General features: G+C 48.8%; 1 protein-coding gene across 1 annotated transcript in view; it reads left to right on the top strand.

The window, feature by feature from the left end:
• The window catches only part of PLXDC1 (plexin domain containing 1), a 49,998-nt gene extending 24,758 nt beyond the window's left edge, over positions 1 to 25,240 (top strand). Inside the window, exons 3-14 of the mRNA XM_084615645.1 lie at positions 1,771 to 1,914; positions 2,500 to 2,569; positions 3,105 to 3,227; positions 4,588 to 4,706; positions 5,737 to 5,836; positions 7,459 to 7,554; positions 9,905 to 9,986; positions 13,717 to 13,777; positions 14,673 to 14,802; positions 17,014 to 17,049; positions 19,000 to 19,160; positions 23,230 to 25,240. Coding sequence (XP_084471771.1) covers positions 1,771 to 1,914; positions 2,500 to 2,569; positions 3,105 to 3,227; positions 4,588 to 4,706; positions 5,737 to 5,836; positions 7,459 to 7,554; positions 9,905 to 9,986; positions 13,717 to 13,777; positions 14,673 to 14,802; positions 17,014 to 17,049; positions 19,000 to 19,160; positions 23,230 to 23,349 — 1,242 coding nt within the window. The 3' untranslated portion in view covers positions 23,350 to 25,240. The remainder of the gene's footprint in view (positions 1 to 1,770; positions 1,915 to 2,499; positions 2,570 to 3,104; positions 3,228 to 4,587; positions 4,707 to 5,736; positions 5,837 to 7,458; positions 7,555 to 9,904; positions 9,987 to 13,716; positions 13,778 to 14,672; positions 14,803 to 17,013; positions 17,050 to 18,999; positions 19,161 to 23,229) is intronic.
• The last annotated feature ends 2,289 nt before the right edge of the window (positions 25,241 to 27,529 follow it).

Raw genomic sequence — 27,529 nt, 5'->3', positions numbered from 1 at the left:
GCCAAGCTGGCAACAGAAGCCAGGAGTCTGGACTCCCAGTGCATGCTGTGTGCTGCTAAATGACTGCAGCGTTCCACTCCAGAAAACACTGCCCTTTGGTGCCATTATCTTTATGGGTGGGCAACTGTCCTGCTGCAGCCAGGTCTCTGGGTAACTGATGTTGCTTCAGGGGCCACAAAACAACAAGCACCGAGCCCAGCATGGGTGTGCTTCATTTGATATATTCATGAACAGCTGTTTTAGACAGGTCAGACTCTCACATCAGGGTTCTTGGCGGAGCTCCTGCATGCCCCAGGCCTCTCAGGGTTATCAGCTGTCTAGAGATGAAGAAAGATTCAGTGGAGGGGAAGTGTGGACGAGTGAGTAGAGCAGGGAGTTCTGTTCCCAGTTTTTGGATGGAGTGTGGAGCAGAAGGAATGGGTGCCAGCCCTTGTGGGTTCTGTTCCCAGGTCTGCCACTGAGATGCTGTGTGACCTGGAGCATGTCACGTGAAGCTGTAGCTCATGAAAGCTTATGCTCAAATAAATTTGTGAGTCTCTAAGGTGCCACAAGTCCTCCTTTTCTTTTTGCAAATACAGACTGACACGGCTGCTACTCTGAAACCTGAACCTGTTAGGACTCAGTTTCCCCATTTGTAAAATGGCAATACCAATATCTACTTCCCAACAGTGCTATGAAGTGTAGTTCGTTATCTGAGAACCTTGGATAGAAGGCCCACTCTAATTACAGTCCAATTAATAAAAATGCTTCGTTATCCTCTTCAGTGCTGCCTGCCTGATGCTATTATCAATAATAAGATTGCACTGTGGCCTAATGCACTTTGCAAGGAACTGGGAGCCAGAAACTCCCAAGGCCTAATACCACTTCCCACGCGAATTCCCCTCTTGCAGCCACTGTGTGCCTCAGTTTCCCCATCTGCACCAAGGGGATATTAATACCTACACCTCAGGACTGTGGTGAGGAATAGATATGGGGAGCTGAGCTTTGGGGAGTGGGGAGTGAGGTTCATAGATTTTTAAGGTCAGAAGGAACCATTAAATCATCTTGTCTGACCTCATGCGTAACACAGGTCAGACTTAGAAAAATTTCACCCAGTTCCCCCTGTATTGAGCCCAATAACTTGTGTTTGATTAAAGCATCTTCAAGAAAGGCATCCAGTGTTGATATGAAGACTCCAAGAAATGGAGAATCTACCGTTTCCCTTGGGAGTTTGTTCCGATGGTCAGTCACCTGCAGTGTGAAAAATTTGTGCCTTGTTTCTAATTTGAATTTGTCTGGCTTTAGCTTCCAGCCCTCAGTTCTTGTTCAGCCTTGCTCCACTAGATCAGAGAGCCTTTTTAATAGCTGGTAGTTTCTCCCCATGAAAGTACATATATGCCGTAAGCAGGTGACCTCCCAATCTGCCTTCTGCTAAACTAAACCAATTGAACTCTTCACATCTCTCAGCATGAGGCATCTCTGGTTCTCAACTCATTTCCACACCCCTTCCAGTCTTGTAACATCCTTTTAAAAATGTGGACACCAAAACTGGATGCAGGATTCCAGTGTCGGTCTCACCAGTGCTGTATTCAAAGGTAAAATCCGCTCCTTGATACTCACTACTCCCCTTTATACAACCAAGGATCGCCTTAGCCTGGTTTGCCCCAGCATCCCACTGGGAGCTCCTGCTGGTTGGAGATCTGAATGCAGATTTTGTTCCTTGGGGTCTGTCTCCACAATCCTTGTCATCCTCACCTGCTAACCCCATCTCTCCGCGCTCTGTGGCTGCAGGAAGACAACCATAGCTACTACATGTCGCGGTTCTACGGGCCGGGGGAGGCGCGCACCAAAGAGCTCTGGATCGACATGGCAGAAGCCAACAGAAGCCAAGTGAAAGTCCATGGGATCCTGTCCAACACGCACAGGCAGGCCTCGGTGAGCTCCCTCCCTCCACTTAGCTGCTGCCGTCCCTGCATCGGGCATCCACCATGGTGCCACGCCAGTGACCTGGGAATGTTTCCCCAGCAGCTTCTCTCTTCTCCAGGATTTCCTGACCTGGGGCACTAGTACCTTGGCCGGAGCTCCCCACAGCTCATGTGCCTGTATGGGAGAGAGACAGGCTAGAGACTAGCTTTGCCTTCCACAAATACCTGCTAAGTGTTCAGCTTTGCTTGTCAGGGTATCAGGGGAGATGTGGGTGGGCCCAGCCTGTGCTCCAACTGGACTCCACCTCCCCGGGGCCCCCCCTGGAGCCCATTCCAAAGGGGCAGATGAATCAATTTCTGGCATTTCTCCTCTCAGCAGGGCTGTGCCCATAGTCTATGCCAGATGGGGCCGGGCGCAGCATGTCTTGGAAAGATAGTACACTGCTCTCTAGTGCTGTCTGCCCCTGCGTCCCCCGCTGCTTTAACCCATCTCCCTGGGAGCAGCACCACCTGCCCCTCCCAGACGCCCATGGTCAGACATGGCACTTCCCAGTGTGGCTCCCACACTGATGCTGTCCCCTGTCTGTCTCCACAGAGAGTCATCCTGTCCTTTGACTTTCCCTTTTATGGCCATCACCTGCGGCAGATCACCATAGCGACAGGAGGTGAGTGAAGCATTGTGAGGCCACATTTACTTGTCTTGCCTGGGTGTGCTGACAGGCAGCATCAGCTGGAGAGGCAGTGTTGCCTAATGGGCTGACATGGGAGTCTCTAACCAGCCTCCCTTTGCACATCCTAATCCCAGTTTTGCCACTGATGTGTGGGGTGGCCTTGGGCAAGTCTCTTTGGCTCTCCGTGCCTCAGTTTACCCCACTGTAAAGTGGAGCTCACTGCCACATCACAGGGGCTTATGTGGTCAAGTCCATCTTCTCTAATTAGTGCTGAATGGTACGATGACACATGAGCCAGAACCTGGGATCCAAACTGCCCAGCTCCAGGGTACTTCAGTTCAGCTCCAACTCTAGTCAGGGGCAGTGGTGGGGAGACATCTGGGGTAAGGGGTGGGGGAGAAGCTGGTAGTGGGTGTCCTGGGGCAGTAGAGTGGGGCTGGGGGGAGAAGCTGGTAGCGGGTGTCCTAGGGCAGTGGGGTGGGGGTGAGGGGATGGGCATGTAAATTGCCTTCCCTTGCTCTCGCTCCAGGTTTCATCTTCATGGGGGATGTCATTCACCGCATGCTCACAGCCACCCAATACATTGCGCCCCTGATGGCCAACTTCAACCCCAGCTACTCCCGCAACTCCACCATCAAGTACTTCGACAATGGTGAGCCGCTTCCCTGGCCCGCTTGGCCCTTTGCACAGCCCCACTGCCACACACAATGCACAGAGCCCCCTGGGGAACTTGGCTGCTTCTCGGCACCTGCACCCGGAATTCCAAGATCACTGGGCAGCCCTCATCCCTGCAAAGCAGGGGAGAGGAACCAGCTGAGGCAGCAGCCAGGAGTGTCCGGGGGCAAGGTGCTGAGAACGCACCGTTTGGGGCCTGGTACTGCTTTGGCCTCTGGCATCTCAACTGGGCTCAGTCCTGGGTACACAAACAGTGCTGCATGGAGGACCTCAGAAACAGGCCGGACTTGGGAATTTATGCCCCTGCTTTGAGGCGGTATAGCAAGTGTTTGTGTGTGAGAGAGAGAGAGACGTGTGTCCCTGTGTGCGTGATGTGTCTCTGTGCATCTGTGTTTTGTGTCAATGGGCATCTCTGTGTCTGACATGTGTCCCTCTGTTTGACATGTCTGTCTCTGTGTGTCCCTCTGAGCGACGTGTCTGCCTGTGTCCATGTGCAATGTGTGTGACATGTATCCTTGTGTGTGTGACGTATTATATGTGGCCTGAGGGGAGTGTGTCTCTGCCTGTGTGCGTGCTCAGAGGATTAGCAGCAGAGCTGGTATATCTGATAGTGCGGGGTGGACCTGGGTCTACTGAAAACCATGGGCTGCAGACTTCAGGAGAGGAGGATCTGGAGTGTCTCATGTGGCAAAAGAAAGGGCCAGCTCCTCCATACCATTGAGATAAGGGAGGGAGTAAAAACTGGATCGTCCCATCCCAAATGACTCACGCTAGTTCCGGGAACTTTTGGCTGTGGCCAAATTAGTTGTGCAACATTGAGCCTGCATGTGTGGGGTGCACTACTGGCAGGGGGGAGAGGCGAGGGTCTGTGGCTGGAGCTGGTGGGTGTGGTTGTGGGACAAGGAAGGTGGGGGGTAATATCTTTTATTGGACCAACTTCTGTTAGTGAGAGAGACAAGTTTCTGAGCTTTCCTCTGGGAAATAGTCACTGCTAAATACAAAGTGGAACAGATTGTTTAGCATAAGTAGTTAACGTGCATTTCAAGGGACCATTCAAGGTGAAGTAGCCAGCTAACAGATTCAGGCTGTGTGAGGTTTGGTTGTGGCTGTGGGCTGGGGTTTTTTGTGTGCAAGTGGGGAGGGTGTGTGACTGTTGCAGCTGCTGTGCTGTGTGGGGTGTAATGTATGTGACTGCAGCCAGGTTGTCACAGCGAGTACACCGGCTCTGCAAGTGCCTATGGGATGGTCGTTGCAGATGGTGCACAGGGAATGAAACTGATCCCTGCAATTTCCTCTGCTGCCTCCTGCCCCACTGTGTCATCTCCTCTCTCCCCCAGGGACAGTGTTTGTGGTGCAGTGGGACAAGGTCTATCTTCATGGGAAGGAGGACATCGGCAGCTTCACATTCCAGGCTGCTCTGCACAGCGAAGGGAGAATCATCTTTGGGTACAAGGAGGTGAGCAGGACCTGCTGCGTGGGACGTGGTTATTGCAGGTGCTGTAACACCTGTGGGCAGATGGGGCGGGAAGGGTGGGGGCCAAAACCTAAACCCCATGAAGGAAAGACAAAGGAGGCTGGGCTAGTGACTGTGGAGTCCCTGGCCCTCTCATTCCAATGGCTTAGCTGCCCCCATGCTGAGAACACTCACTGCATCCTCAGGTCATGCTGGGCTCAGCGAGCCCAGGGCAGGTCTCTCCAACCCAGGGGCATCTCCAAGCAGAGGCGAGATGGCGCACGTGGGATAGGATTAGGGGGGTCTGGTGGGGAAGTGAATGGGGCAGATTAAGGGGGTGGGGGCTTGGGAATAGAGTGGGAGGTATGGGGGAGGGCTGGATTTGGAGTGGGAGGCACGGGATGGAGCAAAGGACATGCTGGGAGGGGGAAGGCGTAGCAGGGAGAATGGCTGCCTTCCTTCTCCACAGCAGGGCCAGGTTAGGGCAAACCTCTGTGAGAAAGGGGGTCTGTACATATAAACCACTGGTCAGTGTGTGTTATGTGACACCCCATCCCGGACTTGACCCACAGAGGGTACGAGTCTGATACATCCCCACCCACAAAGCCTGGCTCTTTCACTGACGCTAGAGACTCATGCATCTAGCTCAGGAGTTTGCCAGTTCAGACCCTGCTGTTGTTAACCCAGAGTCACATGTGCTCCGCACTAATGTCCTGTATGCAGTGCCTGAGCCAGCTATGCTTGTTATTCCGAAGGGGATTGATTGAGCCTTGGAAGGCCTGGCTGATGGGCCTAGGGCACCTCCAAACACACACGGGCAAACCCCGGTATGGCCCAGGCTGGTCTAAAACAGCAGCCTCAAAACTGCTTCTGCGGTGTAAGGGAAATAGGAGGGGAGAAGACTCAATAGCACATCAGCTAAGCCATTTCATCGCCCTTCACTCTGCTGCTTCCCCCTGAGACACGTGTCCCAAGCACACAGCTTCAGGGGGAGCCCCACGGTTTCATGGCCCCTTCTCTCTCCCCGTTCCAGATCCCCATGTCGGTCCTGGAGATCAGCGGCACGCAGCACCCTGTCAAAGCCGGCCTGTCCGATGCCTTCATGCTCCTCAACCCTTCCCCTGACGTTCCAGGTGAGTCTCTGCTGGTGTGGCTGCATTTGCTGACTCTATGGTGAGCAATGAGGGAGGATGGAAGCTGTGGAGTGGGGCTGATCACTTACCCATCAGAGTCCCATTGGCCCTGTGCCCCCAGCACATGACTCTCAGATGCTAGCACTCCAAGGCCTCACTGCTGAAAGAGAAGAACTTTCCTCCTTCATGTGATCAAGAAAGAGAATCAACTGGCTTTGCACTGCTATATGTGCCATATTGCATGTGAGCTGACTACAGAGTCTGTGTTGCCTGCACGTTGTCACTATGTGCTGTCTGTGTTGCATGTACCTATCGTGCAAGCTGCATATGGTTGCAATATGCATGTTGCATGCATGTTGTCACGTGCTGTGTGTGTTGTGTGAACCTGTCATGAATTGTGTGTGTGTGTGTGTGTGTGTGTGTGTGTGTAGAAAGGGCTGTTTCAGCCCATCTCTCATCTTTTTCTCTTGTAATGAGAAACTTGACCATACTCTCCCTGTGTCCCTGGGAAGGTTGTGCTGCACCCGCTGCCTTTGCTGTTGCTTATTTATGGAACCAGTAATCTGGCCCTCATTTATTACCCGTTTAAAACCTCACCTGGCCTGCATCATGCCTCTCCTGCCTGCCCCCAGCTGGGTTCACACTGCACATTGGGACCATACCCCTGCCTCCCACCTGCCTGCAAGGCCCCCAGGCTGGTGTGAACCTAGCAGGGATGGGAGGGGCAATGTGGAGCTGGAAGGAGGAGGCGGAAGAGAAGCACTGTGCCCTGCTCATCCAAGAGTCTCCAAGCTCTGTATGTACGGTGGATGTGAGGCAGGCTCATGCATGTGTGCGCACACACACACACATGCATGCACACAGTTGGAGGGATAGTCAGCATTGGCACTCCAGGGCCACAAGCCCAGAGAGGTAAAGTGACTTGGCCGAGGTCATCCAGCCAGTCAGTGGCAGAGCCAGGGAGAGACCCCCAAGTGTCCTGGGTTCTGGACCCCCCTGCTCTGGCTGCTAGACTGAAGGGGAGGCAAAAAGGCAGAGTGAGGGGAGCAAGGGACAAGCAGCACTGGAAGCATGTTGGGATAGGAAACAGGAGGCTGGTGCCTCCTGCAAAGGGGAGCTATGGGTGTGGGGGAGGCTTGGAGTCATGCCCCATGCGTCCTGAGAATGATGCAGAACCAGATCATGTTGGTTTCAGGAGTTTGTGGGTGTTGGGGAGGATGGAGACAGGACAGACCGTTCCAAACTCCTCCTAGTGTGAAGCAGGGAGAACATGGAGGACACCCCTTCCCCCTCCACCAGCACTCCTCCTCTGCCTTCCCTCCCAGCATCCCTCTTTTTCCCACTCCCCTCCCAGCGCCTGCGCACTGGTTCGCTCCTGTAGTGATGGCCCTGGGCCTCAGCTGCCCACATTAGCATTTCAGCTAGGAATTTGCCACTCCCCACCCCAGGGATTCGGGGACCCTTCCCCATCCCTGACTCGATTCCCAGGATGAGCCCAGGTTCTTTGAGTCACTTCACCACCCCACAGGTCAGCAGCCAAGTCCATCTGGGTTGGGGAGCGGGGAGCAGGTGGGATAAAATGGGCTTGTGCCTCTGTCTGATGTGGCCGCTTGCTGTTGCAGAGTCTCGCCGCAGGACGATCTACGAGTACCACCGCGTGGAGCTGGACACCAGCAAGGTCACCAGCGTGTCGGCCGTGGAGTTCACCCCACTGCCCAGTGAGTCATACGCTGTCTGCTGCCCAACTCATTTGGTTACAGCCACAGGCCTATATTTTGGGGTTGAAGATCCCTGATTTGATGTCTGCTGACCTCTGTGTTTATGGAGCTGCAATTGCTGCCTGGATTCGGTCCCACCCCATAGCAATTCCCAAGAGCCTAGCACCATTGGGGCTGCTTTGTAGCAGAGCTGGGGAGCGGATGGCAGCAACACTGCCGTGGTGTGGGAATGGGTGAAGGGATAAATCTAGGGGGACCAATAACACACCTTCTGACTAGTTTTGCAGTCCTGAAGTGAGTGAGAACAACAGACACAATGCCATCTTCCCCCGCTCTTATGTACCACGATCCTAAGCTGCAATCCCCCTCCCCTTGTTCTTCAGTCCCATCCCTCCCATCTAGCTTTGCCAATGTTTCTCTTCCCTAACCTTCACATCTTACCCTGAGCTGCAGCATCTCCTCCCCCCCCGCCCCCCCCCCCCCCCGCTACTCCAATTGCCAGCCAGTCAGCACTGATGCCTGTCCACCTCAGTTTGCAGCACCCCTGCTGTTCTCATTCCAGCCAGGCTAGTCACATCAGTTTGTGTTGACAGACATTCACAAGAGCTGAGACCATGTCTACAGCAGGAATGTTTTGCTGGGGGTACAGCCTTATTGCTCTCCTGGTGTGGATGCAGCTTTTGCTGGTATAGCTTATTCCAGCTCCCTCCCTAGCAAGCTAAACTGGTACAAGCTCAGTTTTGCCAGTATAACTACATCTACATCAGGGGCCTTTGCAAGCATAGCTCTGTTGGTCAGGGATCCCACCTCTTCACCCCTGACCAACACATCTATGCTGTAGTGTAGACATGGATTCAGTGTGCCTGTGATGCGAATCTGTATTTGAACGCCAGCTCTGGAGAGAAGGGAAGCAACTCCTCTTCCATGCCATATGGTTCCCCCGCCCTTGCAGATAACGATTCTAAGCATTGCAGCCTGGTTCCCGAGACCCTTTCAAAGCAAGGTGGAGAGTGCTCTTTGAACAAATAACCAGCCCTCCCCCTGTGATATTCACAAACGATCCTGTTAAATAGATACAATGGCAGGCAAAGGACCAAGGACACTCATACACAGGAAGACATGTCATGCAGTACATAAATACCAGGCAGAGAATAAACCTGTCCCAAGTATGCCAAGGTTATGCATTTAAACAGCATCGCCTGGGTATTTTATAACCATCTTAACAGCAGGCATGGCTACTGCAAAGCAGATCATAAATAAGGATTCTGTGATTTAAAAAAAAAAAAATCCTAAGACTAGCTGCTTTGTTTTCCCCTGGCAGCTGGGGGAGTTGAGAGCTGATGGGAAAGTACCTCCTGGAGATGTGAGTTTCAGCCCTATTCAGGTCATAAGTGGAATGAGCGTGGCAGGGCTGTGTCTACTCCCTAGAGGACACCAGGGCCTCCTGGGGAGGGGGGGGGCAAATGGAGCAATTTGCCCCAGGCCCTGGTGAGAAGACCCCAGGCCCCCTGAATCCTCTGGGAGGCCCTGGAGGACACTTGTCCCCACTGCAGTGTAAGTTCACGTTCTCTGCTAAGAAGAAGACCAGGACTGGAATAGCAGAGTGTGGGGGTGGGGTTGGAGGTCAAAATTGAGGGGTATCAGAGGAATGTAGGGTAGGGAACCTAGGGCTGGGATAGCAGGGGAGCTGTGGGTCAGAATTGAGGGACTTTGGCAGAGCTGTGAGTGTGGGGAGCCCAGGGCTGGAGTAGCAGTGGGGTTGGCAGTCAGGACAGAGATTTGCTGGGAGAGGTATGTGGGGCTCAGAAGTGGATGAATGCAGAGCCAAATGTGTGCTTGGTGCTGTAAAGTATTAAACCAAGGTTAAACTCTGGACTGTGCCATGATGTGCTGGATGGGTGGGTCTCCCAGGGGAGGCTTTGTTAAAACTCTGCAGCCAAAGGGAAGGCTGGGATGCTTTGCTAGCTTCTGGTAGAAGATGGATGCTGTTAAACGATCCTTCCCAGAGAGGATGACAAATGAATGACTCTGTCAACAATCGAAGTTTAATCGGTTTGTGTTCCCTCCCTCCTTAGCTCTGTGTCTAAATAGGAAACAGCATAGGCCTGGGATGGGTTTTATCTCAGGCTAAGTTGGGTGGGAGTCCCTTGCTGAAATATTATCATCCCATTCCTGCTAAGAAGCTGCTGACTTGAGTTCCAAGCTCATGGCAGCCTGAAGTCAGAGCAAAGGCTCATCTGTCCATGGTCTTCTTTGGCCACGCCCCCTCCCAACTTTGACTATATGCTCCCTTGTAACCAATCCTCCTGATGATAGTGTGTTGCTGGCGCATTTCTTCTTTTTCTTGCAGCCTGTCTCCAGCATCAGAGCTGTGACGTGTGCGTGACCTCAGAGCTGACTTTCAACTGTAGCTGGTGTCATGTCCTGCAGAGGTAACTCAGATGGGTTTCCTCTCTGGGTCCTAGTTATGCTAGTGCTTCCAGAGCTGGCAGAGGAAGTTGCAACCTTGGGCCTAATCTAAACTGAGACCTGTAACAGTGTCAGCCTCTTTTTAGAGTTTGTACATGGCTCTTGTTAAGAAAGTGCTAATGTGGTCCAAATCTTAAGGATAAGAGATGACTTGATCACAGTCTACAAGTACCTGACGTTTCGGATAGTAGAAGGCTCTTTAATCTGGCAGACAAAGGAGATCCAATGGCCAGAAGCTGAAGCTAGACAAGTTCAGACTAGAAATAAGATGCGTATTTTGTCAGAGAGGGTAATTAACCATTGGGATGATTTACCTAGGACCCTGATTGATTCCCCATCACTTGAAGTCTTTAAATCAAGACTGGATGTCTTTCTGAAAGGTCTGCTCTTGCTCAACCAGAAGTTATGAGCTGGATGCAGGAACCCCTGGTTGAGGTTCTCTGGCCTGGTTTATACAGGAGGGCAGACTAGCAGATCAGAATATCTCTTAATCTTGTGCTGTGTCTGTACTGGAAACACTACTCCATTTGATGTGAGATGTCAATTAGGGCAGTCCCCCTTCTTTCTGTCCCCCTTCCATAAACTAGTATTGCAAACAATTGTCCTGCTAGTGTGGATGGGAGCAACCGAATCTAGCACAAAGTACAGAGGTCCTGACAGCCTGCAACTCTCATTGGTTTCCGTTGGATTTATGGGTATTAGGCATTTCTGGAAATCTGGCCTTAGTAGTGCTCAGTTGGGGAAAAATACATGCCATTTACCAACTGGGGAGGAGGCCAGTGGAGGAATCAGAGAGGGCTGACTGAAAGGCCAGCCCCAACTTTTTTTCCTGTCTGCCCTTCATTAGGAGGATACCAGCCTGGAGTCAAATATTGTCTCTTTCTGCTGTGCGCCTTCTCCTTTCAGTGGCATCCCAATCCAGAGTGGCTTCCACAGTGCTGGACTGTTGGCCTCTAACTCTGCCATGGGCCTAAGCAACCCCACGGATCTGATACCCTGAAGCAACTGGGATGGGCTTGGAATCCTAACCTGGATCCAGAGCCAAACTGGACCCCTGGATCAAACCCCACCCAGCTCTCCATCGGGACTTTGTGGCTCTGGCCCATCTACAGTACAGATTAGCTGAGAGCAACGTGTGAGAAAGGAATTCAGCCTGGGGGAGGAAGGGGTGGGGGCTGCCCATCACAAAAAATACCCCACCACTGTAACTGGCACCAACAGGGCCCCTTGCTGGCAGCTTCAGCAGGCATGACCAGGAGTAAATGCTGAGCTCCCAGCTCTACCGCATGAGGCAGTTCTGCCTGCTGGTCCTGCTGCTCTGCAACCCAGACAGCCTTCTGTGGCAGGGGCTGCCATCCTCCTGGCCCTCCCCTGTTTTTAAGATCAGGCCAGACAAACTCCAGCCAGGGATGGGCTATGCTTGATCCTGCCTCAGCGTGGGGGGTGGGCTGGACTAGATGACCTCTCAGATTCCCTTCCAGACCTACATTTCTCTGATTCCAAGCAGCAGAGAGAGGCCGGTGAGGGAAGGAGGGGAGCTGCCCAGGGCTGACTTTAGGTTTCAGATGGAGAGACATGTGGCGGGTGAATGGGTCATGGAGACTGAACTCCCCTCTGGTCCCTACAGTTGTGGGCTGAGGGTCCCCTTGGGTCAGGAGTGAGGCATGTTGATGGGGGAACCTGCCTGTCACCGCTGTGCCCGTCCTGAGGGTAAATAGCGGTCTCCAGTCTCCAGAGTGGTCAGCGTCTGGGGTGGGGATGGGGGGATGTCTTTGGGCTCTGCCTGCCACCCCAGGATTTAAATAGGCCGTCTCCTTTTGCCAGCATGGCAATGAGGAGTATGCAGCAGTTTAATGAGGTTTCAGTGAAATAGGATGTATTTTGAGCTGGTGGCAGGGGAGGGGACCCAGTAACACAGATCTGCTGCTTCTGTGTAGTGATGTTCATGCCAAGGAAATGCCTGGCTGCTCAGGGACAGCATTCCCTCTGGCGCCCTCTTCATCTCCACTCCCAACAGCACTCTAGATAGGAGGTGGCTCTATTCTGCCTCCCTGGCGGAGAGGGGATGACTGGGATAGGGCTCCGGGGGAAGCTGTGTTCCTCCTTTCTGTCTCTGCTTTTATCATAGTCCTCCAGGGCTCTTGCTCGTGTCTTTTCTCCCCTTTGTGCAACAGCTCCATCTCCAGTCTCAAGCGAACCTGTGTGACACAGCTGGGGCAGCGAATGGCTCTGACTCCCTTCCTCAAGCTAGCATACTAGGCAGGCATCAATCCTCAATTCATTGCCTCCCACTGGGCTGAGGCTGAAGCATAACCCATAGCCATGGGGTTTCCTTCTGAAATAACCATCACCCAGTCAGTGGCTTCAGAGGAGAAAATCTTCTGTTATTACCAGTGAGAGAGATGGGTGAAGCTGGTTGTAAAAACAAATCCCAAATAAGGCAGATCAGGTCTGGGTCCTGGCTGGTCTGAAACCCCGATGCTCATGGCAATCCTTTTGCAGTCCATCTCTAATTATTGTTGCAGGCAACTCTGGTCTTCCAACCCCCAATTCACTGAAGCTCAGTTGTACTATTATTATTTGTATTACAGTAACACCTAGAAGCCCTGGTTGAGAGGCATTTGTCCCCAGGGCCCGCTAAGAGCTTACAATCTAAATAGACAAGACAGTCAAAGGCTGGGAGAAAGGGAATTATTTCCTCCGTTTTACATGTGGGGAAGCTGCAGCATGGAGAGATTTAGGGTGGGACTGTAGAGAGGACCTAAGCTAGTCAGTCACTGTCTCATTGACTTCCAAAAGGGGCTCATCCTCTTTGAAGAATCCCACCTGCTATGACTTGTCCACCATCACACAGGAAGCTGGTAGCACATCCAGGAACTGAACTGTTCCCTAAGTTCTAGTGTAGTGCTTCAACCACAAGACCATGCTTCTTCTTCGTCTGTTCCCTGGCTAGGACGGATTGAATCTTTGCTCTTGCTGAGCTCCTAATTTCTATGGGAGCAACATTTCAGCACAGTGGAGGTTAGGAACTCTGTGGGACCTGAATTCCCCAGAGGCCCCCTTCTGCTCAGCTTGCTTGTCTTTGGGTGGATGCCTTGTACTGCTGAGTCCTTGATTCACCCTTCAGTGATCCCCTGAGACCTTCCTAAGGTCAGAGTTCTGCTCAGTTCCCTCTGTTTTTGCAGAGAATTCTCTAGCTGGTGTTTTCTTGGTGCTGTATAATATTATTATTATGTTGCTTTTCTTGTGCAGATGTTGCTGGAAAAAACACTGCGGAGTTCATGGCCTTCCCCTGGCAGAGTCCAGAGGACGGAAATTCAAAGTCACTGTATATATACGTATATAGTCCTATTTTCCTGCCCCTCTCTGTCTTCCAGAAAGAGGAAAGTTTGGGTCCTTCCAGCACAGCTGTGTTGGAATCCCAATGTCCATCGGGACCCCCTTCTATCTGATCTTTTCAGTCCTCTGCAATTGGCTAATTTCAGATATGTATTTGTCCAATTATCTATACATAATGCCCGTCGTGGTAGCACCTGGGGTTCTCACACTGATTACCACCATACGTGTGAGATAAGCAATGCCACCCACATAAGATGGTCATATGACCATTGTGGCCTAAACCCTGGCTGCCTTTGCTAGCTGTGTCTAGAAGAGAATGCACCCATCACTGAGTAACATCCTTTCTCTCTGTAGATGCTCCAGTGGGTTTGACCGATACCGTGAGGAGTGGCTGTCACATGGCTGTGGCCAAGAGGTGAGATCGAGGGAAGGCTTATTTCCCTTGGGCTGACAGTGTGATGATGTCAGTGGCCCCCAGCTTCCCAGAAAAGGTGGATTCTGCTCACAGGTTACTCTACCTCTCTCTCTCATGGTGAGAGATTTGGCTGCCTCTGGAATTCCCACTAAGACAATTGGTTCTCAGACCTGTTTGTAGCCATTTAGCTCCTGAGACAGAGAGAGGGTTGAATTGCCTATGACATAGAACAAAGGAAAAGAGATTCAGACAATGGCATATGTCCCAGCCCTCCAGAGATGAAGACTCCTTATGAGCTCTGCATGGTCCATAAGAACATAAGGACTGCCATTCTGGAACAGACCAATGGTCCATCTAGTCTGGTATCGTCCCTCCCTGCTGCACCAGAAACAGTGATCCATTTTGTTAAGTATCTCACCTCCCTGCCTTAGAGGAATGATCGATGGCCCATGTAATCTGGCATCCCACCTTCTTGCTATACTGGAAGACACCAGTAGTTCTTCTAATCTGGTGTCCTGTCTCTGGCATTGGCCAATGCTGGGAGCTTCAGAGAAAGGTCTAAAAGCCTCCATAAAGCACCTGAAGGTGCAATCCGATTGGGGAGATTTCTTCCTGACCCTCTGGAGCATGATTATTATCCACCCTGAAGCATGAAGATATTTAGCCCTTGCCATTTTAATCCTAGCTAGTATAATTATCTCTACACTGCCTGAATGAATCGGTTTGCCTAAGAAAGATCAGCTCTGGTGATACATCTTGTTGGTTTCCCCCCTCCCAACACCCTCAAAGTCGCTGCTTTGTGCCCAGTTTACTGGCTGGGTTGATTTAGGCACAAAGGGGTCCTGTTGCTGGAAGATTGCTGGGAATAGTAGCCTTTCTCCATTTGTCTTTTCAGTCGGACGAGAGGACCTGTGAGGACTGGGCAGAGAGCGACCACTACTCACCGTCCCCAAACAGCCCCTTCACGTCATTTGATGAAGATGTCACTACCTCCTCTCTTTTCATTGGCAGCCTCACCACGGAAGGTACCGGCAGCTGGGAATGGGGTGAATAGCTGGGGTAGGGGAAGCGAGCCGAGGGCTAAAGGGCAAGCAGTAGCAGTGCTCTCCAGGCACATTGCCCCAAATGTCTGTCCCTGGAGAGATCTTTCCCTCCCAGGCCTAGTGAGATGAAGTCATATCCAAGAGAATGTAGTTAACATTCCTGGCTAGCCAATCCTATAGCTGTAGGCACAAGGAGAGGAGGAGTGGGGCAGAGAAAAGGAAGATGAGAATAGAGAGAGGAGAGATTCAGCATGATCTAGAAGGTGGCATAGGTGAGACCTCCCCGTGGAGGGGAACTCACAGCTGCATTGCAGCTGCCTTGCACTGGTGGCATAACGTGACTACAGAGCAGCCATAAAACTCTCCTATCATGAATAACCCCCGTGTGAAGGGGCATGCAGGCACAGCAAGCTGGTATAACATACATCGTTTGATAGGGTTGGAAAAAAGTGCAAGTTATGCTAGACTCATCTCTGAACATGGTCCAGCTTCTCTCGACATGGAGCCACAGAGTTCCTCACCGTCATGATCCAAGCATTCTAGTTTGGGGTCTGTTTGGATCTGGGGTTTTGATTTAAACTCTTCTCCAAAACCTCCCCTTGGTGTAACCCACCAGACCACAGTGCGGAACTTTGTCTCCTTCTAATGGATGCTCCATGAAAGGTTAAGGACCCTGCTGGACTTTAGCTCAATCAGTAGAGATCCCCTGTTTGATCCCCACTGACGACCTATGGCTGGCGGTGTCATCACATTGTGGGTAATAAACCCATAGGCATGTGCATTACCTTCTGGTCCAAGAATGGAATTCTCTCTGGTATAAAGAAAAGGAGGACTTGTGGCACCTTAGAGACTAACAAATTTATTTGAGCATAAGCTTTCGTGAGCTACAGCTCACTTCATCGGATGGTTTAAGAAGCCCCAAGTAAAGGCCCAGAGTCCTTTGGGACACCCCTATTAATCCTATTAACACATGGGCCGTGTCTTCCCATCCGTGGCAGGTATCACTTCAATTTCACTGTTTAATAGTTCCTCATGCAAAACGCTAATTAGAATAAATAGAAAGGAACATGAGTAATTGTCCTTGAGCAATGGAGAATGGGGGGCATAGAGAGTGCGTGGCTGACGGATCAACTTTGAAAAGAGCAATTAAGGGAAGGGGGAAAAAACAAAACTACTGAGCTGATTTTCCAACTCACGGTTGAGTCTTGGAAGAACAAGAGGCTTTTTGTGACACATTCAAGCGTGAAATTAATTTGTAATCTTGGACAGAAACAAGCAGCCAGCTGTGTGAGGCAGCAAATTTTATCTGAGAAGCAAAGCAAAACAGGACGCACCCCTTTGCATCTTCCCCACCCAGCCTGGCTTTGCTCAGTGGAGACGTATGTGAATGCAGCTGACTAGCTGGCGTCCTGTCATTTATTTCAGCGCCTGGGGTAGACAGAGTCCAAGCTAAGCAGCAAAGAAATCTGGGTCAGGATTTTTGCTGGACTGTCTCATAGGTGCTCATGTCAGACAGGGAGCCTCCTACAATCTGTATGGTGTTACCTTCCAGGCAGAGAATAAGTGGAAATGGATTTCTGGCCCCCCATGGAGTGGACTCTGGGTTAACATCCTTGCCTTACCTATATGAGTCAGCAGAGAGCTAGCAATGTACACTGACATGTTGCAGCAAATGGCATAGATTAAATATAAAGAGAATCTTAAAAGTGATTACCTCATTCGGGTCTGAATTTTCCAGATCTAGACTTTTGGGGAATTATGCATGTGCACACACACTCATGAATCAACTAACCTTTGCCATTCCTATCCACTCCTATCAGAAGAGTGTGATTGCACATCACACGCAAACATAGGGCCTGATCCTTTATACATTCATTACTACGCACAGTGCTTCCATGCTGAGAGTGCTTATTTAAGGAGAGATTCATTAAGAACTTCAATTGCCACATGCACTGAATGGGACTGTAAACAAAACCCCTGACATTTCACTATTGTCTTGTCTTGTTTTCTGAGTGTTTTTCCCCCCACCAAACTGAATGAGGTAAAACTACTCTTAACTGTAACAGGGCAATACAAAGAGGCATGTTTTAGGGGCGGAACTATATATGGGGTGTAGTGGTGTACAAAATGAAGAGCCCCTTAAAGGTCTACTAACTTTCCTACCCTTTTCTTGCTTTTGTTTCCCTCTTACAGATGACACAAAGCTGAATCAGTTTGCAGGAGGGGATGGTAAGTCTTTAACCTTCTCATCACCCAGTCAGATTCTTCCTAAGGGGAATGTGTTATGTGAAATCAAATGCACTGGTTAGTTATGTGAAGTGTTGCAGTTGTGTCAGTCCCAGGATATTAGAGAGACAAAGGTGGGTGAGGTAGTATCTTTTATTGGACCGGCTTCTGTTGGTCCAACAAAAGATATTACCTCACTCACCTTGTTCTCTGGCTAGTTATAGTAAGTCAAAGGAGAGGGCAAGAAAACCCCAGATTTAAAGGGATGCAAGCAAGATCAGAATCCTGTTATCCTCACCTGGGTTACTAATACTACCTTGGGATGGTAAAAACTGAGAGAATTGGAACAATCTGATTATCCCTGAAGCGGTGTGTTTGTATTTGTCTATTTCTCAGCCCTGGCAGATAACTAGGCTGATCAGTTTTCACTTTCTATATAATCCATTTCACTCTCTGGTCCCCATGTATTCCCACAGGTGAGTTGCCTTTGAGTTTCCTCAACAGTTCAGGAGAATGTTTAAAACTTAATATTGTAAAGCAGCACTGCTATTAGTCCAGCTCTGATTCTCTCTGTTTCCTTTATGCCAATGGTTCATCTCTGATGTCTAGGTTATCATAGTGCTGTTACGACTGGGGTCTGAGGACTGTCACAATGTTTCTTGCTGTGATGTATAGTTCACAGTCAGTACTGTGGCACCAGCATCCCTGGACATTTGTGGAAGGTGTATATGTAAACCATAAGTCCATCCCACTTATGCTAAAGTTGCTCATAGAGGTTAATAATAAAATCCCACTGACTATCGTAGGTGCAGGATTAGGCCCTCTGTAACCAAAAAGCCTTTGAAATCTGAGACCTTCTCAATTTCAGCCAAATTGCTCCTTGAACGTCTGGTAATGTCAATACTAATCTGTACCTGAATCACCCTCCATGGCTCTGCTTGCTTCTCCCCTCTGTGCAATTGAATATTCATGACTAAGAAATGAAAGGGACTGTGGGCACGATATGCTAAGAACACCAGGCAGCATACGGCTAATGGGTTTGCATCAGAATGAGCATCTTGGTACATGAGGAATATAGACTGAGCGAGCTCTTGCTCATTCATCTCTCCAGCCAAATACTGCCGTCCTCTGAAAGGGATTGTAGGATTCAGGAGCCACTCCCCCACTCCCCAGGGGGACAGTTTGCTTCATCTAAATTATTTTGGGGTTAAAAAACACAAGAGCAGGATGTGGGGAATGTATTGCAAGCATCACTGTAATAAGTTAATTGGCTGCAGGTGAGTCACACACACTGCACTGGGAAGCCGGTAGTAGAAGATCCTTCAGCTCGAATCATGGGTCTCTACCAGTTGAACTAACAGAGATCTCCTTGATAGTCACAGTAGCTCACTTCTGCTCTCTATGAACCAGCCACATGCTTGGCTTCACAAGAACAGCAGCACTGGGGGAACTGTCTCTGACTTTCCTTTCCACCAAGCTTCCCAACTTGCTGCCACCACTATGCACAGGACAGTCGAGGTGTATCCCATGTAACTGAAGGTATTCAGTAGGCCTGACAAATGTAATCACCAATGGGCACTGGTATGCACATCACCATATCATTGTTGAGGATGAATACTAGTGTGGGCAAAGTCCTCTCTCCTCACTGCTGCGCCGCTGTAAGCTCTCTAGCATAGCCACTCTAAGCCAACAGGAGAGAGCTCTCCCATCCATTTAAATAATCCACCCCCAGCGAGCGGCGGTAGCTATGTCAGCAGGAGAAGCTTTCCCACCAACACACCGGTGTTTAGGGCTTATTCACACCCTGAGTGACGTAAATTATCCTGACAAAAACGGTAGTGTGGACAAAGCCTAAGTCTCTCCCCTTGTTCCCAGTTCTGTGTGCTTTCTCTGCCTCTCTGATCCCAGCCATTCTCCCTGCATTCCCACCTTCTGTCACAATCCCCTTTTCAGGAGTGAGAAATGACCTTCCCACAAAGACATCTGGAGCCCCGATTCACACCGGGACCATCGTGGGCATAGTCCTGGCCATCCTGCTCATTGCAGCCATTATTCTTGCTGTAATTTACATCAGCAGCCACCCCACCTCCAACGCTGCCTTGTTCTTCATTGAGGTGAGTGGACAGATCTCATCCCAGGCTGGTTCTCTCTTCCTTTGCTATCGTCAACAGAGGTGCAGCCACCTGAAATGAGGGAGACATGTCCCAGTCCCCCAGCCTTTTGCTGGCCTGTTGTATGAAGTCCTTTGCGGGACCCCAGCAGGCTTCAGTACTGACTCAAATGGACTCTGAGGGCCAGATCTTTAGCTGGAGTAAATCAACATGGCTCCATTGATTTCAGTGGTGCTACACAGCTGAGGATCTGACCTCTAAATCTATTTCCTTCTCTTATGGGGGTGCCTAACCTCAGCATTCACATTGATTTGTGCAGCCACCGCATGCTGAGCCATGCAGTTGGATGTACTGAGCCATGAATAAGAAAGAGCCAGTTTACCTCCAGGTACAGCTGCCCTCAGGGAATCCTAAACTTCTGGAGCAGGGGAGGGAGTATGAGTCTCTCTCACCTAGGACTTGGGAACCGACCATGCATTTAAAGTTACATTTTGTTGCAGTCTGAATCCTCTCAGCAGGGTTGATTCAGATATGTTTCAATTAACCTTGCTGCCTTGCACTTATACTGCATCTAGGGAAGCAGGAAGAGAGGAGCAGCAGGGGGCCTTTGATATAGTTCAAATCTATGTGTTTCTTTTCATGGTCCTACAGTCACAGCTAATCTTCAGCTTCCAGTTGTTGATGTCTGAAACCCAGGTTTTTTCTCTTTCACTCACACCCAGCTTTTCTCTTTCACTCTCTCACAACCTTTCTCTTTCACTCATTCACACACAGTCACAGACTTTCACATGCTCACCCACAGTTACTCACACTTTATTTCTCTCTTTCGCACTCTCTCTGACACAAATGCTCAAAACACGCAGATTCCAGACCCAGCACTCAGCTGGACTGGAGCTGTAACAAAGGTGAGATTGGTACCTTTTGAGTTGGGTTTGGGAAATTAAAACTGACGGGCTTTAATAATAGATGCTGTTCCATCCTCCAAGATGTAACTGATGGTGTGAATGTTTTAAATGCAGATTTTTCATTTCCAAATAATCAGGGGCGCTGATGTTCTCTCTCTGCTGTTTGCAAATGACTCCTTGGCTTTCACAGACACCTGGGGCAGTCAGGAGTGGGTTAATTCCAGCATGGAATCTATTTTGGGGGTGGTGAGCAACAGGAAGCTTCTACCCTTTCTCCTGATAGCCCTTGTTATTCCTCAGTCTGTCTCTTTCCTATGATGTCTTCTGGACCCTTTTACCATAGTAGCTGAAAGAAAAGGAGGACTTGTGGCACCTTAGAGACTAACCAATTTATTTGAGCATAAGCTCTCGTGAGCTACAGCTCACTTCATCGGATGCATACTGTGGAAACTGCAGAAGACATTATATACACAGAGACCATGAAACAATACCTCCTCCCACCCCACTCTCTTGCTGGTAATAGCTTATCTAAAGTGATCACTCTCCTTACAATGTGTATGATAATCAAGGTGGGCCATTTCCAGCACAAATCCAGGTTTCCTCACCCCCCCCCCTTTTTTTTTTCAAAAACCACACACACAAACTCGCTCTCCTTCTGGTAATAGCTTATCCAAAGTGACCACTCTCCTTACAATGTGTATGAAAATCAAGGTTGGTCATTTCTAGCACAAATCCAGGTTTTCTCACCCCCCCCCCCAATACACACAAACAAACTCACTCTCCTGGTGGTAATAGCTTATCCAAAGTGACCACTCTCCCTGCAATGTGCATGATAATCAAGGTGGGCCATTTCCAGCACAAATCCAGGTTTTCTCACACCCCCCCACCCCCATACACACACAAACTCACTCTCCTGCTGGTAATAGCTGACCACTCTCCTTACAATGACAGGTTTCAGAGTAACAGCCGTGTTAGTCTGTATTCGCAAAAAGAAAAGGAGTACTTGTGGCACCTTAGAGACTAACCAATTTATTTGAGCATAAGCTTTCGTGAGCTACAGCTGATGAAGTGAGCTGTAGCTCACGAAAGCTTATGCTCAAATAAATTGGTTAGTCTCTAAGGTGCCACAAGTACTCCTTTTCTCCTTACAATGTGTATGATAATCAAGGTGGGCCATTTCCAGCATAAATCCAAGTTTAACCAGAACGTCTGGGGGGGGGGGAAGGGAGGAAAAATCAAGGGGAAATAGGCTACCTTGCATAATGACTTAGCCACTCCCAGTCTCTATTTAAGCCTAAATTAATAGTATCCAATTTGCAAATGAATTCCAATTCAGCAGTTTCTCGCTGGAGTCTGGATTTGAAGTTTTTTTGTTGTAAGATAGGGACCTTCATGTCTGTAATTGCGTGACCAGAGAGATTGAAGTATTCTCCAACTGGTTTATGAATGTTATAATTCTTGACATCTGATTTGTGTCCATTTATTCTTTTACGTAGAGACTGTCCAGTTTGACCAATGTACATGGCAGAGGGACATTGCTGGCACATGATGGCATATATCACATTGGTGGATGTGCAGGTGAACGAGCCTCTGTTAGTGTGGTTGATGTTATTAGGCCCTGTGATGGTGTCCCCTGAATAGGAGAGTGGTCACTTTGGATAAGCTATTACCAGCAGGAGAGTGAGTTTGTGTGTGTGATTTTTGGAAAAAAAAGTGGGGGGTGAAAAAACCTGGATTTGTGCTGGAAATGGCCCACCTTGATTATCATACATTTTGTAAAGAGAGTGGTCACTTTGGATGGGCTATTACCAGCAGGAGAGTGAGTTTGGGGGGGGGGGCGGAGGGTGAGAAAACCTGGATTTGTGCTGGAAATGGCCCACCTTGATTATCATACACATTGTAAGGAGAGTGATCACTTTAGATAAGCTATTACCAGCAGGAGAGTGGGGTGGGAGGAGGTATTGTTTTATGGTCTCTGTGTATATATTGTCTTCTGCAGTTTCCACAGTATGCATCCGATGAAGTGAGCTGTAGCTCACGAAAGCTTATGCTCAAATAAATTGGTTAGTCTCTAAGGTGCCACAAGTCCTCCTTTTCTTTTTGCGAATACAGACTAACACGGCTGTTACTCTGAAACCTGTCATAGTAGCTGAGTGCCTCACAATTGTTTAATGCATTTATCCTCACAACTCCCCCCATGAAGCAGGGCAGTACTATTATCCACATTGTACAGACAGGGAACTGAGCCATAGAGGCTAAGACCCAGAACCTCAAAGGGATTTAGGCTTCTGACTTCTATTGATTTCAATGGGAAATAGGAGCCTAAATACCTTTTTTGGATCTGGGCCTAAGTAACTTGTGCAAGGTCACACAGGAAATCTATGGCAGAGTAGGGAATTGAACTGGGTATTCCCAAGTCCAAGCTAGTTCTCTAACCACTGAACAGTCCTTTCTTTCTGGAGGACCTGAGACCTGATTTCACCAAAGTCCTCATTTCTTCTCTCTCCCCACTTTAATCCTGTTAAGTGGTTAATGCATTGGAGTTAGCCTTTTAGGCAATAGTATTAGCCTACTGGACTGTAGTGGTGTGACACTAGATTAAGGCCTGGTCTACACTTAAAGTAGGTTGACCTAGCTATGTTTTCACACCCCTGAGCACGGCAGTTAAGCCGGTCTAACCCTAGTTTAGGTATGGCTAGGTCAGTGGAGGAGTTCTTCTGTTGACCTAGCTACCACTTCTCAGGGAGGTGGATGACCTACATCCATGGGGAAAAACCTTTCTGTGATGTAGGAAGCATCTGTGCAACGGGGCTATAGCACTGCAGCGTTGTGGTCTGCTGCTATTGCTCCCGTAGCATAGACGTGTCCTCAGCTTTTCCTGCAATAGTGTTCCAGCACTGGAGAATATGAATACAATGAAACCTGTCCTAAGTGATCGCAGATCTACACAAGTCAGCTGGTTAATGAAAATAGGACTTCTCTTAGAGAAGGAGGGCACTCCGTGGCATATGGAGTGGTCTCTTAAGGCAGGAAGTTGCCTTTTAATAAGGATGGGTTCTTGTATAGGTTAAATGTTGTTGTTTCAGGTCTGGGTTTCAAACTTCCCAGCATGCCCCAAATTAAAGCCTCTTCCTTAGCTTTTAATGCACTCGTATCTTTGTCCACAGCGGAGACCACACCACTGGCCAGCCATGAAGTTCCGAAACCACACCAACCACACAACATACTCTGAGGTGGATCCTGCTGGCCATGAGAAGGAGGGCTTTGTGGAAGCAGAACAGTGCTGAGCACATTCCTTTTCCTTCCCCGCCCCCACAACCTCCCTTGTCTTCAGGGTTAGAGTCTCCTGTTATTCTACTGCAAACTCTCTCCTCTGTCGGGAAAGGAACAGGAACCAGAGGCAAAAGACCCAATGGAGCATTGAAAAAGAACGAATCAGGGCAATGCAAAGATGCGACTCTGCAGGACTCCTCTGGGAACAGCAGAGCCTGAAGCAGGGGCAGTGCATTATGACATCAGTCTGCCTGCAGTTTGGTGCCAGAGCCCTGGGGGTGTCAGTAGGGAAAGCTGTAGTTGAGTTAGGGGTTTTTTGTGTAGTGTTGACTTCTTCCCTTCCCCCTCAGGCATCTAAGATGAGCAGTTCCCAATCTGGGCCCGCATCCTTTCCTCCTCCACTCATCATTCCACCCCACTGCTTCGAACCCTACCCGTCTCTCCTTCAGGCTAATAGCTCTCCCCCTCTGTCCAGGGAGCAAAGAAGATCTGGCCGTTCTAAGGCTCATGCCCTGTAAAGGATTCACCTTCAGTGGCACTTCTCCAATCACCTGTCCTTTCTGGTCAGTCACATTATTTTGCTGATGCCCCTGAGGGAGATGTAATGGTCGATGAGAGACCTCAGATCCCTTCCTCCAAACCCAGGTTGTCTTCTACTCTCATCACAGCCGCCAAACCAGATCAGATTACAATGGGAGAGGGTGGGGAAAGAGCATTATGGAAAATGTTGTTCTCCCAGAGCTAAAACCTGAAGTAAACTCAAGCAAATTTTTCACTGAAGTCAATGGAAGTTTCATCTTAGTGAGGACAGAGATCTAGAGATTGAACTCAGTTGCACTGTCATAAATCCTGAGTAACTCTATTGGAATCAATGCATCTAAAGCCTGATCCAAAGTCCATTGCAGTCAATGGGAGTCTTTCAGTTTACTTCAGTTGGCTTTAGATGAGGCCTCTACTGGGGATTTTCACTGGTATCACATTCTGGCCCTGAGTAAGGACTTTAGCATTAGATCTCTAGAGGTTTTCTTTTTCTTATCCTTTGCGGTCAGAACCAAAGACTAATCTACAGAAAATAAAGGCTCTATCCTGCTCCCTTTGAACCCAGTTGAATAACTCCCATTGACTCCAACTGGAGCAGGAGTGGGCCCAAAATTAAGGAAAGACAGACACCCAAACAAACTCCAAAAGCTGGTGTGAAGTGCTATTTGCATTCCCAGAAGAAACAGGGTGAGTTTGTTGTGTTGTTTTTTCATGGTCCTTGTCTATTTATTCTGATGTCATGTTTGGTGCATATTTTATCTACTGGCTGGTTCAGCTGTCACTGGCGGTGATTACTGCCAAAGGCAGGGTCTGTCTAATTAATGTTTTCAGTCTCATGGGCTGAATTTATATAGCCATTAAGGATAAATATGGATGCTGGGTGGCATTTAGACCCTGGCTTATACTTCTTCAGACTTAGCCACTAGGGAAGCTTTTGGTGCATCTGATTATGTCATGAAGACACCAAAATGCTCAAACAGGGTAAGTCAGGCAGAACCATGCCAAGTTTTTATGGGCCATCAGCCCAGACATTCTCTCTCTAGGGATATTTAGAAGATAAACTTTAGCTCCAAGCAGGATCTTGAGCTAGAAGGTTGATTTCTCTCCTCTTGCCCTCAGTCGAATAAGTTTAAAGGAACACTGTCATGTAGTGCAGTGGTTCTCAAAGCCAGTCCGCTGCTTGTTCAGGGAAAGCCCCTGGCAGGCCGGATCAGTTTGTTTACCTGCCGTGTCTGCAGGTTCGGCTGATTGCGGCTCCCACTGGCTGCGGTTCGCTGCTGCAGGCCAATGGGGGCTGTGGGAAGGGCGGCCAGCACGTCCCTTGGCCCACGCCACTTCCCGCAGCCCCCATTGGTCTGGAGTGGTGAACCGCAGCCAGTGGGAGCTGCGATCAGCCGAACCTGCGGACGCGGCAGGTAAACAAACCGGTCCGGCCCACCAGCTTTCCCTGAACAAGCGGTGGACCAGCTTTGAGAACCACTGATGTAGTGTATACCATAAATCTGGCCTTTATTAAAATGGTTATAATCTGGTAGGAGATTTCAATCTCTTTATAAAATAATCACATTTTTTCTACCTGTTAGATTTATACAGAATATTAACTGGCAAAGAAAAGGTCAGTTGGGTACTTCTGTTTACTTGTCTCATAATACAAGAGGACATCCAGTGATTGTGAAAGAGTCCAAATGTAAAGCAAATATATTTTACACAATGCATAATTAACCCATGTAACTCACTGCCACAAAAATTATTGCAGCCAAGATCTTAGTAGGGTTCAAAAGAGGATTAGACATTTAGATGGAGAATTAAAACATGCAAAATTGTGTTAAGTAGGATAAAAATGTGTAAGTTATATAATAAACTGTCATGCTTCAGGGCATAAGCCAAAGGCCTGTGGTCTGAATGCCTGTGGTCAGGAAGAAACTTTCCTTATGGGCAGTTATTTCATAGTAGCCCACTAAGCGGTTTCTTCCATGCAGGCATCTGATACTGGGATCTGTCATAGACTGGATATCAGATTAATCATTAAATGAACAATCAGTATTATCTATTAAGGCAATGTTCCTAATTTCCCAGCAGTGAACAGAAAAAATTCATTATTGATTATGCTATGACCATGCTTTCTGGTTTTCATCTTTTTAATATTTGCAATTTTTATGTTTATTTTTAGGTAAATTTATGGCTAATTTTCAAGGAGCAAAAAGTTTTATTCGGTGTTAAAAATATGGTTCTCCTTGAACTATAGGAAACAATCAGACCCTTCCAGAGCTCCACTTTGCTGAGCATGACTTCTCAGCGACACTGGAATGCTTGGGGTGTCCATAAATAATTATCAAAACTGCAAAAATTGTAAATGCTAGGAATTTATCAAAACTGAATTTTAAATTTTTCTTTGGTAGGTTTTGATAAGTTTTAACCTATAATTGTCAGTCCCTGTCTCTGACTGTACAATACTTCACCCCACATTTGAGGAGAAGAGGATCTGCTGTCTCACCATATGGAGATCATTCTCTGTGGTTGGCTGAGAGGTAGTGCAGTGTGCTAGCACCTGATACCTCCTCTTCCGCTCTCTCTCCTAGAAGGAGACTGGACTGGAGTGCAATTCTCCATTATTTACCCCTTCACCTCGCTATTGTGGGCTCCTGTGTCAATGTTCTGAGAGAGCAGAGATGCAGTACAATGTTCCAGTACCAGCTGCCTTCTCCTTTATCCCCTAGAGACAGATGTGAGCAGACTCTACTTTCTAAGCCAACATCACCTAGTTGTTGTGGTTGGATCTAGAGTCATGAGTGGACCGCAGAGGGGCTAAAGAAGGAAATCACCAACACAGAGAAAACAGTGTGCTGTGGAATCCTGATGATTTGAACTCCTGTTATCCAAACCTCCCTTTCTGTGTCTGCCTGAGGCTGAATCCTTGTCTATTGACTGCCAATTATCTGAACTCCAATTTATTCCAACATATTTGGTATCACCCAGGCAGTTCAGCTAGCTAAGATTTTTCTGGACAACTCAGAATTAACCCTTGAAGTGTTAAAACAATGTGAGTTACCAGGGGCATGTGCTTCCCTGCATTTCTTTGGAACCTTGGGCTTCTCTACACTACATGTTATGTTGGTATAACTTATGTCACTCAGGAGTGTGAATAAACCCACCCCCGTGAGGGACATAAGTTACACCGATCTAAGCACTGGTGTGGACAGCGCTGTTGTCTGTGGGAGAAGCCACCATAGCTAACGCCTCTTGTGGAGGTAGTTTTATTATGCCAGAGAGATTGCTCTCTCCCATCGGCATAGAGAGTCTTCACCAGATGTGTTACAGCAGCACAGCTGCATCGGCTAGCCCTTAATGTCAGGTGAGGCCATTTGGCCCAAGTCCATGTAAAAGCCCCTACGTTGCCCATGATTCATGTGCCCATAAGACACAGAAAGGAGTTAGTTGGCAGCGTTAATTCCAGAATTAAATGCTTATTGGTAAAATATAGGAGCATGAGTGTGGGATAGAAGAAAACAAGTGATCCCAGGCATTCTTTGGTAGTGAGGTCTGGTTCTGGGAGCTCTAAGACCACTTTGGGTCAGTGGAATCAATAGGGATCAACCTTTCAGCATGCATAGTCTCTAGTTTTCATTGCATGTGGCTTCACAATAGAACAGTTCT

The sequence above is a fragment of the Lepidochelys olivacea genome (assembly GCF_965140295.1).
Source record: "Lepidochelys olivacea isolate rLepOli2 genome assembly, chromosome: 27".
Classification (NCBI taxonomy): Eukaryota; Metazoa; Chordata; order Testudines; family Cheloniidae; genus Lepidochelys; species Lepidochelys olivacea.
The sequence above is the reverse complement of the archived record's forward strand: the minus strand, read 5'-3'. Positions and strand labels throughout refer to the sequence as shown.